Genomic DNA, 12,473 nt, shown 5'->3' with positions numbered 1-12,473 from the left:
AGCTTTATTGCAGGATTAATTTACGTGCAATAAAATTTACTATATTTAAGTGAATAAGCTGATAACATGTTACAAACATATGTAGTCATGCATGTAACTGTCAGTAGGATTACAAGAGAGACGATTTCCAAAACCCAAAGAAGTCACCTTTCTGGCAATCACTTGCTCCTTCCCTTCTGCCCCTGGCAACCACGATCTCCTTTCACTCCAGGCTTGCCTTTCCTAGAACCACGTCATATAACTGGAATCATACGGCAAGCAGGCTTCTGCGTCTGGCTTCTTTCACTCAGAATGATACTTTTGTCGCTCATCTAGGTTGTCACAATTACCAGCATTTCATTCTTTTTTTTTTAATCAAATAATGACCCATTGTATGAATTCACAATATTTTACCCAGGAGTCCAGCCCCCATGTCCTCCTCCCTCGGACCCAGGAGTCCCGGCCCCCGGCCCCTCCTCCCTCGGACCCAGGAGTCCCGGCCCCCGGCCCCTCCTCCCTCGGACCCAGGAGTCCCGGCCCCCGGCCCCTCCTCCCTCGGACCCAGGAGTCCCGGCCCCCGGCCCCTCCTCCCTCGGACCCAGGAGTCCCGGCCCCCGGCCCCTCCTCCCTCGGACCCAGGAGTCCCGGCCCCCGGCCCCTCCTCCCTCGGACCCAGGAGTCCCGGCCCCCGGCCCCTCCTCCCTCGGACCCAGGAGTCCCGGCCCCCGGCCCCTCCTCCCTCGGACCCAGGAGTCCAGCCCCCCGGCCCCTCCTCCCTCGGACCCGCGAGTCCAGGCCCCCGGCCCCTCCTCCCTCGGACCCAGGAGTCCAGACCCCCAGCCCCCTCCCCCCTCGGACCCAGGAGTCCAGGCCCCCAGCCCCTCCTCCCTCGGACCCAGGAGTCCAGGCCCCCAGCCCCTCCTCCCTCGGACCCAGGAGTCCAGGCCCCCAGCCCCTCCTCCCTCGGACCCAGGAGTCCAGGCCCCCAGCCCCTCCTCCCTCGGACCCAGGAGTCCAGGCCCCCAGCCCCTCCTCCCTCGGACCCAGGAGTCCAGGCCCCCAGCCCCTCCTCCCTCGGACCCAGGAGTCCAGGCCCCCAGCCCCTCCTCCCTCGGACCCAGGAGTCCAGGCCCCCAGCCCCTCCTCCCTCGGACCCAGGGGTCCAGCCCCCAGCCCCCTCCTCCCTCAGACCCAGGAATCCCGGCCCCCAGCCCCTCCTCCCTCAGACCCAGGGGTCCAGCCCCCAGCTGCCCCTCCCTCAGACCAGGACTCTACGCCCTGATCTCCCTCAGGACCCCTTTGGGAACCCCCAGGCTAGTAGGTCCTGGGTTCGGAGTCTCGAAATTCTCAAATTCTCTCATAGTCTATGAGAAACGTACTGCTGGCGAACACGCACTTTAGGTAGGAACGGGTTGCTTATTGGAAAGGCACAAATAAAATTAAAAAATTAAAAAGGAAAGGCACACAGCCGGGCGCAACCGGCGAGCGCAGCGCGGTGGGCGGCGGAAGCAGCCAAACTCTGCCTTACTAGCGGCCCGGCGGCTCAGAGACGGCGCCGCGAACGTGACGTCATGGAACAGTGCGCAGGCTCGCCCCTCCTGCCCCGCCCCCAGGCGGCGGCCACGCCCCCGACTCCGGAAACCCCCATTCCCGGCTGCAGCCGCGCCGGGGCCCATCCTCATAGGCCCCGCTTCTGACAGGCCCACCGCCCCGTTAAGCCCCGCCCCTTTCCGGAAGCCTCGGCCCGAGCGGAGCTTGCCCTTCCCCACGTGGGTCGCCGGCCGCGCGCTCCTCTTCCGAGCGACCCCGCGGCGGGTGTGCGGCGAGTGTGTGGCCCGTCTGCGGCGGGCTCCGCGTCGGATACCCGCTCCTTCCCGCCATGAACCGCTACCTCCTGCCGGTGTCCGTGCTGGGCACGGCGGTGGGTGGCGCGGTGTTGCTCCGGTGAGTGCGCGCCGCCGCCGGGCGGGTCGGCAGCTTCCAGGAGGGGGAGGTGGCAGGCCAGGGAGAGGTCGCTTGGTGGTCGCCGGCCTCGGACCGGTCCAGACGGTGCGGCGGAGGGGCAAACCTAGGGAGGGCCTCGAGGGCAGGTCACGGCCCAAGGTCACCCCGAGTCCTCGTAAACTTTCTGGTCCTTGATTATCGAGTCCATCCTGCAGACGTGTATTGGGCAGTCCCCATAGGTCACCCGTGACCCGGGTGCAAGGAAATGCGTGCCCCCTAAGCTCTCGTTACCCGGAATCCGAGACGCAAACCGGATTGCCCAGTGATTGCACTGCACGGGTTATACACATGGTTCTTGTCTTTCCTAGGCTAACACCCCTCCAGCCCCCCCGCAGAAAACCCAGCTACCCAATATTCTAGAGCAGCACTGTTGGGTGGAACTTTGTGCGCTGATGGAAGTGTTTCACGTTTGTGCTGTCCATTATGATAGCCATCACACACGGCTACCGAGCGCTCAAAGTATGGCTTGTGCTATGCTTGTAGTTAACGATACTGAACTTAGACACCTGTTAAGAGGGTGCAGCTCACGTGTTCTTACAATTAAAAAAAAGAATTAGCAATATATAATTTCATTACATTTACACAATACAAGAGATTGGCTGGGAGGCCTGAAAGTAATTGGAATATGGAAATATATTTTTTTTTAAGGGCATAAAGCATAGACTAAATCTCTGAATAAACACCTTTGGGTTTATTTGCCTGCGCTGTGATGAGGCTTCGTGGTGAACTTGTTGCTGCTGATCCGATAAAGTCATTTTCAGGGAGTTTTGATTTATAATTCATTACACTGCAGCTCTGTGATATTAACTGGGTGTTTTTGAAAGGTCTAGAAAATGGAGATTCTTTTTTAAATGGAAATAATTTTCCCTTGTGATAAAATCCATCAGCTGCTGTTTGTTTTTATTCATACTGTTGTCTTTCACTTCTGAAGAGCTAAAAATAGTAACAAAATAAAGGGACAGCATGGGATGGGCAGAATGAAAGGTTAGCTGAATGCCCTGGGGAAAAAGTATGGCTGTTTATTTTTAATTAACTTAAATAAAAAATTAGCCCCAGGAGGCTGGCGGTTTCCGTGCTGTACAGGGCCTATCATGTGGTGGCATTTTTACGTGGCCCGTCCCCTCTCAGTGACATTCGCTTGTTTCCAGTATTTGGCCTCTCGGGAATGTGGGTAAATGGTAAGAGCCCCCCAAAGATGTGCCTGTTGTAGGGTTCAGAACTGTGAAGGTCTTACTTTACCTGTCACAGGGGACTTTGCAGGTGACATTGAGTTAAGGACCCTGAGATGGGGAGGTGGTCCTGGGTTGTCCGGGGCTGGGGGGGCGCCCAGTGCAACCACAGTGGTCCTTCAGAGTCAGTGACCTGAAGACTCCACTCTGCTGACTTTGGAGACAGAGGAGGAGGGGCCGTGAGCCACAGAGTGTGGGCGCCTCTAGGAGCTGGAAAAGGCACGGGACCCGCCTCTCCCCTAGGGCCTCCAGAAGGAGCACAGTCCTGCCAACTCGCAGCCCTTATCTTGGTGAGACCCATCTTGGACTCATGCCTGCAGACACGTAGATTACCTGTGCATGGTTTTAACCGGCTGAGCTTGTGGTAACTTGGTTTGGCAGCCATAGGAAACCAACCCAGTGGGTCTTTACAAAGACTGAGCCTTTGCCTGCAACACCACACTGGCCCCCAGGGAGTTAGGAGATGTCCTTCCCGTCTTTCGGGTGGGGGAACACAAGCGCAGTGGGGTCATTCACCCAAGATCCTAACAGTCAGGGGCACGTGCGGCGAGGGTGCACACATGGACAGAAGTGACCACCTCGTTTCTTACCTGCAGAGACTACGTTGCGGGTGGGGTCTGTCCCAGCAAGGCCAGCATTCCTGGGAAGACCGTCATTGTGACCGGCGCCAACACGGGCATCGGGAAGCAGACGGCCTTGGAGCTGGCCAGAAGAGGTGAAGTCCCAGGGGGCACCTGGCTTGGTGTGTGAGGTCTGGGACGGAGCGTTTGCTTTCCTGGGGGATTGTTTTGGTTGCAAGTGGCAGAAACCAAAGTCATGCCGGCTTAAGCCAGAAAGGCTGGTGTCCCTAAAAGAGGTAGGGGAGACTTTGGGTCTTAGAGGAGGCTGTGGACACTCGGACTGGGGTTATGGAGGAAGTCCACGGAGGAGGATTGATCGCTTTTGAAGTTAGAATTAGTGGATTTCCTGTTGAGTCAGACACCAGAAAAGAAGTCAAGGATTTAGGTTTGAACAACTGGGAGACCAGACTTGCCTTTTGATTTGCTGGGGTGGGAAGGCTGTGGCAGGGCAGGTGGTGAGGGCTGGGGGAAATTGGAAACTTTCTTTGGGCTTGACGGGTTGGGGTGGCCGGGGGAATGGGTCCTGATGGGCCAGGCTGGAGCTGCCTGTCTACCTCTGAGGTCAGAGTGGTGGGGGCCGTGATGGGCAGCACCCCCCCCCACCACATGGGGTTTCCCCAAGGAGGGGGCATGTGCTCCTCCCCGGAGAGGGTGAGAAGTGAAATCGGGTGGACACCCCCACCCCCCGCTGTCTGGAGGGCCCGGCGGCAACAGAGGATGAACAGATCCTGGGTTGGCTGAGTTCCCTTGTGGACGGTGGGAGGGGAGGCAGCGTGTGTCGGCGGCAGCTGGGCCCATGGCGGGCAGACGAGCCACGCGGACCCACACCCGTCCTCCAATCCCCGCTGCTTCTCACTTCTCTCATTTTTTAAAGTTTTTCTTTTTTATGGCTGTGTTGAAATTCAATCTACACATCACACAATTCACCCGTGTCAAGCGTACACTCTGGTGGCGTTTAGTATATTCCCAGATTTGTACGAACATTGCCAGTTTCGGAACACTTTCATCAAAGTGACAGCTCGGTCCTCTTAGTGGTCCCCCCAGGTCCCGCCTCCCCCCCCCCCCCCCCCCCCGGGAACCATCCGTCTACCTCCTGTGGATCGGCCTGTTCTGGATATTTCATGTCAATGGAATCATAGGCCACGTATATTTTTGTGACTGGCTGCTTCTAGCAAGCACGTTCATGAGGTCCATCCACGTTGTATGTGTCATGTTCCTTTCCGTGGCCGAGTAGATTCCAGGGTCTGGATGGACCACCTTGTGCCTCTCTGCTCAGCTGCTGATGGACATTTGGGTCGTTTCCATCTTTCGGCTGCTGTGAATGGTGCTGCTGCGTGCTCGCGTGTACACGCTCTTGTGCAGACCTGTGTTTTCATGTGTGTTTTCTCTCTGTACCTGGGAGAGGATTTAAAAAATATTTTTTTCCTGTCCTGGGCTCGCAGGAGGCAACATCATTCTGGCCTGTCGAGATATGGAGAAGTGTGAGGCGGCGGCAAAGGACATTCGCGGGGAGACCCTTAATCACCACGTCAACGCCCGGCACCTGGACTTGGCCTCCCTCAAGTCCATCCGAGAGTTTGCTGCAAAGATCATCGAAGGTAGGAGGGAGGACGCCGGCCTTGGGGGGCAAGGTCCTGGGTGGCCACAAGTCCTAGAGTGTGGTGCTGGTGTTTTCTGACAGGTGCAGATTTCTATGGGTGAAGATCGTACATTTTTAAATCTCCTGACATTGTCCCGTGAAAACATTTTTCATTTCAACTGTTTACACAAATCAAGAGAGTAATATTTCTGGGTATGTGGACACTGTTTGGAATTCAAATATCAGCATCCATAAATAAAGTTTTATTGGCGCACGGTCCTGCCTGTTTACGTATTCTCTGTGGCTGCTTTAGTCCTGTGACAGCAGAGGCCGTATGGCCTGCAAAGCCAAAAATACCTAGTCTCGTCCTTTACAGGGAAAGTTTGCTCTGTGGGACTCCTGCTCTGTAGGAAGACGAACTCCTTCGGCCCGAGAGCCGACAAGACGCAGAGGCCTAGGTGAGGTTAGGTGTGCAGGGACCCGGCGGATGAGTTAGCCCAGTGAAGGCGGGCGGAAATGCTGACTCATCACTCAGTAGTTGCTGAGCCTCCCTGGCGCTCGGAACTCCCGCTTTCTCTGCTGGGTGTTTCTTTGCGCAGATGCAGGGATTCGGCGGGCATTTTTCTGCACTTGGTCACATGGGTGACTCACTCATTTCCGCGTCCCACCAGATGTTCTCGGAACTGGCTCATGTCTTTATGTTTTCAAGCAGGGGTACCATTTTACAGGATTAAACATTTGGAAAGTACAAACGGGGATACAGCCAAACACCTCCCTGCCACTCGCTACCAGCTGCCGTCCTCAGATGTGTTCAGTGTCCTCGTGTGTCCTTTTGGAGACAGTTTGTGCATTTATAAAGCAAGCAGGTGTATATACCTCTCCTTGGCTTCTTTTAGAGAGAGCGAGCATGAGCGGAGGGGAAAGGAAGAGGGAGAGAGAGGACCCTGAGCAGACTCCATGCCCAGCGTGGCCCAATGCCGGGACTTGATCTCATGACCCTGAGATCATGACTTGAGCTGAAACCAAGAGTCGGACGCTTAACCGACTGAGCCACCCACATGCCCCTCCCTTGGCTTTTTTCTACAACTAGAACTGTGGTGTTCTCTCTCCCCCATTCTACCCAGCAAGTTCTAGTATTATCTGTTTTTACAGAGGGGGAAACCGAGTCACAGAGAAGCTGCGTGACTTGGCCAGGGTCATACCGCTGCTCAGGGTAGAGCCAGGGGATTTGAACTGTCATCTGATGGCTCCAGAGGGTGTGTTCCTGATGGCTATGCTAACCCCCTCCACCCTCAAAGCCAAACAGAGGCTGTTTCCTAGGTGCTAGATGACTAACCTGTTATCCCCACGGATCCTGCAAACCACTTTCAGAGTGTTAGGGGTTCTACTGTGTCCCCTCAAAAGATGTGTTGGGGTCCTAACCCCCAGGACCTCAGCACAAGGCCTGATCTCCAGAGAGGGTCTGTACGGATGTGATTAAGCCCTATTCCAGTGACTGGTGTCCTCATATGGTGGGGAGATTAGGACGCAGACAGGTCCAAGGGAAGAGACAGGGAGAAGGCGGCCAGTCACCTATGAGCCCAGGAGAGAGCCTGGCACAGATTCTCCCTTGTGGTCCTCGGTCCTTGGAAGGATGCAGCCCTGAGACACACTGACCCCGGGCTTCTCGCCTCCAGAATGGGGACACAGTACGTTCAAGTAGCCCGTTGTGTGAAGCTTTGTTATAGCAGCGCTTGCTAACTGAGACAGGGAGGAAGGTGCTATTACTCATCCCATTTTACAGATGAGGAAATAGAGGCTCGGAGAGGGACGGTCGTTTGTGCCTGTGACGTGGCAGGTCTGGAATCAGGTGTGGCACGGGCTGCCCGCCGAGCTGACGTTCCCACGAGTAATCCCCCAGTCTGAGGCCCTGAGGCCCCTGCAGATGTGGCTTCTTTTCCTTCCCAGGAAAGGTCTCCAAGCCTTAGGTGGGAGTGTGTTTTCTGGGGCTGCCGTCGCCAAGTACAGCAAACTGAGTAGGTTGAGATGAGAAGCTGTTCTCACAGTTGTGGAGGCCAGAAGTCCAAGATCAAGGTGTCAGCAGGGTGGCACTCTTCCTGAGACTGGGAGAATCCTTCCTGCCTCTTTCAGCTTCTGGCGGTGGGCTGTCAGTCCTCGGTGATCCTCGGCTTTAGATGCATCGCCGCAGTCTCTGCCTCTGTCTCGCTGTGGGTCTCAGCCTGCGTCCTACTGGATTATGGCCCACACTGTGACCTTCTCTTAAATTGATTACTTTTTGCAAAGACTCTTTCCAAAAATAGGTTGCATCCCCAGGCTCTGGGTGGACATGAATGTTTCAGGGACACTGTGCAGCCAGCCCAGTGCTGGGGGCACTTTCCACCGATTGCACTGGCGCTCCATGCAGGCCCTTATGGGACTGACATGTTTGCCCTCGCCCCTGTCTTCCAGAGGAGGAGCAAGTGCACATTCTGATCAACAATGCAGCTGTGATGCGGTGCCCCCGCTGGACCACCGAGGATGGCTTCGAGATGCAGTTTGGCGTTAACCACTTGGGTGAGGTCACGGGCTGAGGGATGTGTGGTATATCGTGGGCCTGGGATGTGAGTGGGGTTCCCCAGTGGGCCAGGCACAGGCTCTGGGGAGGGCCAGCGTCCTCCTCTGCTCTCCAGGGCAGCTGGGCGGCCACCTGGCAGCTCAGGGAATTGCCTATTCATTGCTGGATGCTCTGTCAGTCCTTCGGATTCTCCATCCATCTCTGGGCCTTTTGACCCTTTGTCTGTCCTCCAGTCTGTCTGTCCATCAGTTACTCTGCCTACCTGTTGTCACCCTGGGTATAACTGGCGTTCTGTTAGTAAGGGCAAGGGGGGGGCATAGATATTGGGTGGGTGCCGATCACTGGATTAGGGCCCACCCTAATGGCCTCATTTTCACTGTAAAGACCGTCTCTCCAAATAAGGCCACATGTTGAGGCCCTGGAGGGTCATAACGCACATCACCATCATTTGTGTCCTATTGACTGGGGCACAGTCACATGACCTGATGTCACTGCAAGGGAGTCTGGGAAATACAGTCTTTCGCTGGGGAGTCCTGTGCACAGCCAACCATTCTATTGCTGAAGGAGACATGGGAGGCAGTCCTCTCCCCAGCTGACCTCATGGGGTTCTCGTAGGGCCTGATGTCTGGGGCTGGGTCACTGTGCTGTGGGCCCATCCTGTGCTCTATAGGATGTCCAGCAGCATCCCTGGCCTCCTCCCACTAGATGCCAGGAGCACCCCCTTTTCTCTCTAGAGTTATGATGACCAAAACCTCTAGACATTGCCAGATGTCCCCTGGGGGAGAGAACTGGCCCCTGTTGAGAGCCATGGATTATTGGGAGGGTCAAAGAAGGTAATGTTCTCAGTACGATCCTATGTACCAGATAAGAATTCAGCGGAAATTGTCTTTTTGTTGTCCTTCATCCAGGTCACTTTCTTTTGACAAACTTGCTGCTGGACAAACTGAAAGCCTCGGCCCCTTCACGGATCATCAACCTCTCGTCCTTGGCCCACATTGCCGGACACATAGACTTTGATGACTTGAACTGGGAGAAAAGGAAGTATGACACCAAGGCAGCTTATTGCCAGAGTAAGCTGGCTGTCATCCTCTTTACCAGGGAGCTGAGCCGGCGCCTGCAGGGTACGTGCTGGCCTTTTTCTTCCTCTAGCTCTGAGCCTGGAACAGTCCTGCTCTGACCCTGGGCCCCGGGGAGGTCAAGCATCGGCCCCAGAACAGAACAGGCAGACACGTGACACACATACCACCATGTTCATGGGGACTGAAGCTGACATCACTGATCAGTCGTGGCGTTTCTTTCGTGCTCATCCTGCACAGGCATCTAAGCTGTTGGTGCTCTAGGCTAGTGGTTCTCAACCACGGAAATATCTGAAGATGCTTGTGGCCATCGCTTCAGGGAGTGGAGGTGGGGTGGGTGTTGCTACTGGCATCTAGCTGCTCAGCATCCTGCAGTGCCCAGGATAAAGAATGATCTGACCTCAGGGTCCACAGAGCTGAAGTTGAAAAGTCTGCCCTTTGCCCTGCTCCTCACAGAGCATCCGTGGACCAGCAACATCAGCTGGGAGCTTGTCATAATTACAGCATCTCAGACCCCATCCCTGACCTGCTGCTGCAGATTCCCTGGGGGTGGGTGGAGCCCAGCAGTTTGGGTATCTCACGCCCTCCGGGTGATTTTTTACATACGCTCAGGTTTGGGAGACTCTGGGCAGTCATGCAACAGAGCGGCTTTGCAAGATGAAACCACTTTGATGTGGAAGTTTCAGAGCAAGAGAGGTGATGTGGATTCAAGGGTAGGACCCAGCACAGTACAGGGTAGCCCTGGATCTGAGGGTGGGCCGTGTCAGCCTTCCAGGTGGGAAGTGAATCTGGCGTCTGCCCACCCCCTCATCCCTCCTCTTCCCTCCTCTCTCCAGGCACGGGTGTGACTGTCAATGCTCTGCACCCTGGTGTGGCCAGGACAGAGCTGGGCAGGCACACGGGCATGCACAGCTCTGTCTTCTCCAGCTTCACACTCGGTAAGCCACCTCCTGGCCTGGGGTCCCTGAGCTGAACCCCTGCCCTCACAGCTTGGGGGCTAGGACTCGCTTCAGGGTATTAGTCAGGGTTCTGCAGAGAAACAGAACCAATAGGATATATATAGATGCTTGGAAATTTGTCGTGCGGGACTGGCTCATGCATTTATGGAGACTGAGAAGTCCTGTGATCTGCCATCTGCATGCTGGAGGCCCGGGAAGGCTGGTGGTGTAGTCCCAGTCCAAACCCAAAAGCCTGTAAACCAGGGGAATGATGATGTAAGTCCCAGCCCGAAGGCCAGGAGCACTGTCTGAGGGCAGGAGATGGATGTTCCAGCTCAAGCAGAGAGAGGGGGGAGTTTGCCCTTCCTCCACCTTTTTGTTCTGTTCTCACCCTTAACTAATAGCTTGGCTGCCCACATTGGCGAGGGCAGATCTCTTTGCTCACTCTACTGATTCCAATGCTAATGTCTTCCGGTCACATCCTCACGGACACGCCCAGAGGTAATGCTTTACCGGCTTTCTGGGCATCCCTTAGCTCAGTCAACTTGACACAAAACTAACCGCACACTCGAGAGACTATGTCAGTGGCCTGGCTCTACCCTGCCTCCCCTGTGTCGTCTAGGATACTGAGAATGAGTCACTTCTCCATCTGTATCCAGCCTGCTGGCCTCAGACTAGCCCCAGGAAACAGGCTAGATCCTCTTTGATGAGAAAACTGAGGCTCAGAGAAGGAGACCATGAAGCTTGACTCCTGGGTGTGCTCGGGGTGACCAGCTTCACCCCAAACTAGCTGTGCCAGCCAGGGAAGCAACTTCACCTCTTGGGCCCTCAGTTTCCCAACTACAAAATGAGGGCCACAATAGTGTCCTCCTCACAGTTGTTGGGAGGATGAGATGGGCCTTAAAAGGGCCAGCACAGGGCCTGACCACCTTTAAGCTGAATAAATAATTAGAACTTTAGAACTAGTGTTTGTAATCCTGAAAATCATTTACGGGGTGGGTGCCAGATACCATGGATCTTAAACTGAGGCTGGCCCCAGAGACATTTAATAAGTAAAAGTTATTTTAAAGCAAAATGGGGTAGGGTAAAGACTCAGAGCTGACTGAGGAGGGAGAGCTTCCGTTTGCCTGGGGAAAAGCCAGCGAGGCTTGCTGGGGGAGGCAGCTTTTGGGCTGGTCTCTGCACGTGGAGGGATTTGGCTGGGCAGTGCCAGGGAAGGGAGCTCCTGGGGGAGGGAACCTTGGAGGCACAGGCCTGCAGGTGGGCTGTGTGGGACTGCGGTCCCGCATCTGGCCTCTGGGCCCTGGGCGGCCCTGGGGGTGGAATAGGGCTTTTCATGTCCTCCTCACTGAATGTGTGCTGACTGAATGCTCTGTGGGCTGATTGCAGGGCCCATCTTCTGGATGCTGGTCAAGAGCCCCCAGCTGGCAGCCCAGCCCAGCACATACCTGGCTGTGGCAGAGGAATTGGAGGGTGTTTCTGGAAAGTACTTCGATGGACTCAAAGAGAAGCCTCCAGCCCCTGAAGCTGAGGACGAGGAGGTAGCCCGGCGACTTTGGGCTGAAAGTGCCCGCCTGGTGGGCTTGGATTTGTCTGGTGGTTCCTCTGTGAGGGGGCAGCCCCTCCCCAAATAACCTCTGGGAGACTATGAAAACCACGTGGGAGGCTGAGTACCAGGGTGGAGCGGCAAGACCAACCAAAGGCTGGCTGCTCTGTCTGCAGCACCCTCTAGGTGGCGGTATTGGCCAAGGAATGCTGACTGCCATGCCCACGTCACCCTCTAGGTGGCAGTGTTGGCCGTGTGAGCCTCCAGACCACTGCTGTCATGCCCTCAGCCCCCTCTAGGTGGCAGTATTGGCCAAAGAATGCTGACTGCCATGCCCCCCAAGTGGCAATGTTGGCTGTGTGAGCCTCAAGACCACTGCTGTCACGCCTTCACCCCCTCTAGGTGGCAGTATTGCTGCATGAGCTCAAGGAACGCTGGCTGCGTGAGCCAAGGAATGCTGGCCGCCATGCCCACGTCACCCTCTAGGTGGCAGTGTTGGCTGCGTGAGCTCAAGACCACTGCTGTCATTCCGGCACCACCCTCAAGGTGGCAGTATTGCCTAAGAGGCGCTGGCTGCCATGCCCACACCACCCTGTAGGGGGCACTAGCGGCCCTTTCCTCAGGCACAGTGGATGGGGACTGCAGATGCGCACCTGGCGCAGCTGGTGTAGTGCGCCCCGCAGCCCGCAGGTGCGTGGGGCCGTCAGACACCTGCCTTGAGCGTGTAACTGGGAACTGCTGAGGGAGGAGTCCGCCCCCTCTAGCGTGGCCATGTCAGGAGAGCCCGTGCAGAACTGTATGGCTGTTGGGAAAGTTGTCGGCCAGACACGGTCAAGTTTGTGGTTCCCCGTGGGACCGTGCACACGCTCAGTCGCCTTTCTGAGCCTCGGTTTCTCCCACTGTGAATGTGCAGAATAACTTGACTACCTCGCAGTGCGGTGTGGTGAT

The 12,473-nt window shown here is 56.0% G+C and overlaps 1 protein-coding gene across 1 annotated transcript; it reads left to right on the top strand.

Moving 5' to 3' along the window:
* The first annotated feature begins 1,725 nt into the window (after positions 1-1,725).
* Positions 1,726-12,458, top strand: RDH13 (retinol dehydrogenase 13). The gene is made up of 7 exons (XM_028095013.1): positions 1,726-1,923; positions 3,809-3,927; positions 5,275-5,430; positions 7,860-7,964; positions 8,874-9,086; positions 9,878-9,979; positions 11,369-12,458. The coding sequence occupies exons 1-7, from the start codon at positions 1,859-1,861 to the stop codon at positions 11,611-11,613; spliced, it is 1,005 nt and encodes a 334-aa protein (XP_027950814.1). The 5' UTR covers positions 1,726-1,858; the 3' UTR covers positions 11,614-12,458.
* Positions 12,459-12,473: the final 15 nt, after the last annotated feature.

Source organism: Eumetopias jubatus, unplaced genomic scaffold (genome assembly GCF_037043125.1).
Source record: "Eumetopias jubatus isolate StellerSeaLion01/CBP00866 unplaced genomic scaffold, mEumJub1_p1.0 scaffold_10, whole genome shotgun sequence".
Lineage (NCBI taxonomy): Eukaryota > Metazoa > Chordata > Mammalia > Carnivora > Otariidae > Eumetopias > Eumetopias jubatus.
The sequence above is the reverse complement of the archived record's forward strand: the minus strand, read 5'-3'. Positions and strand labels throughout refer to the sequence as shown.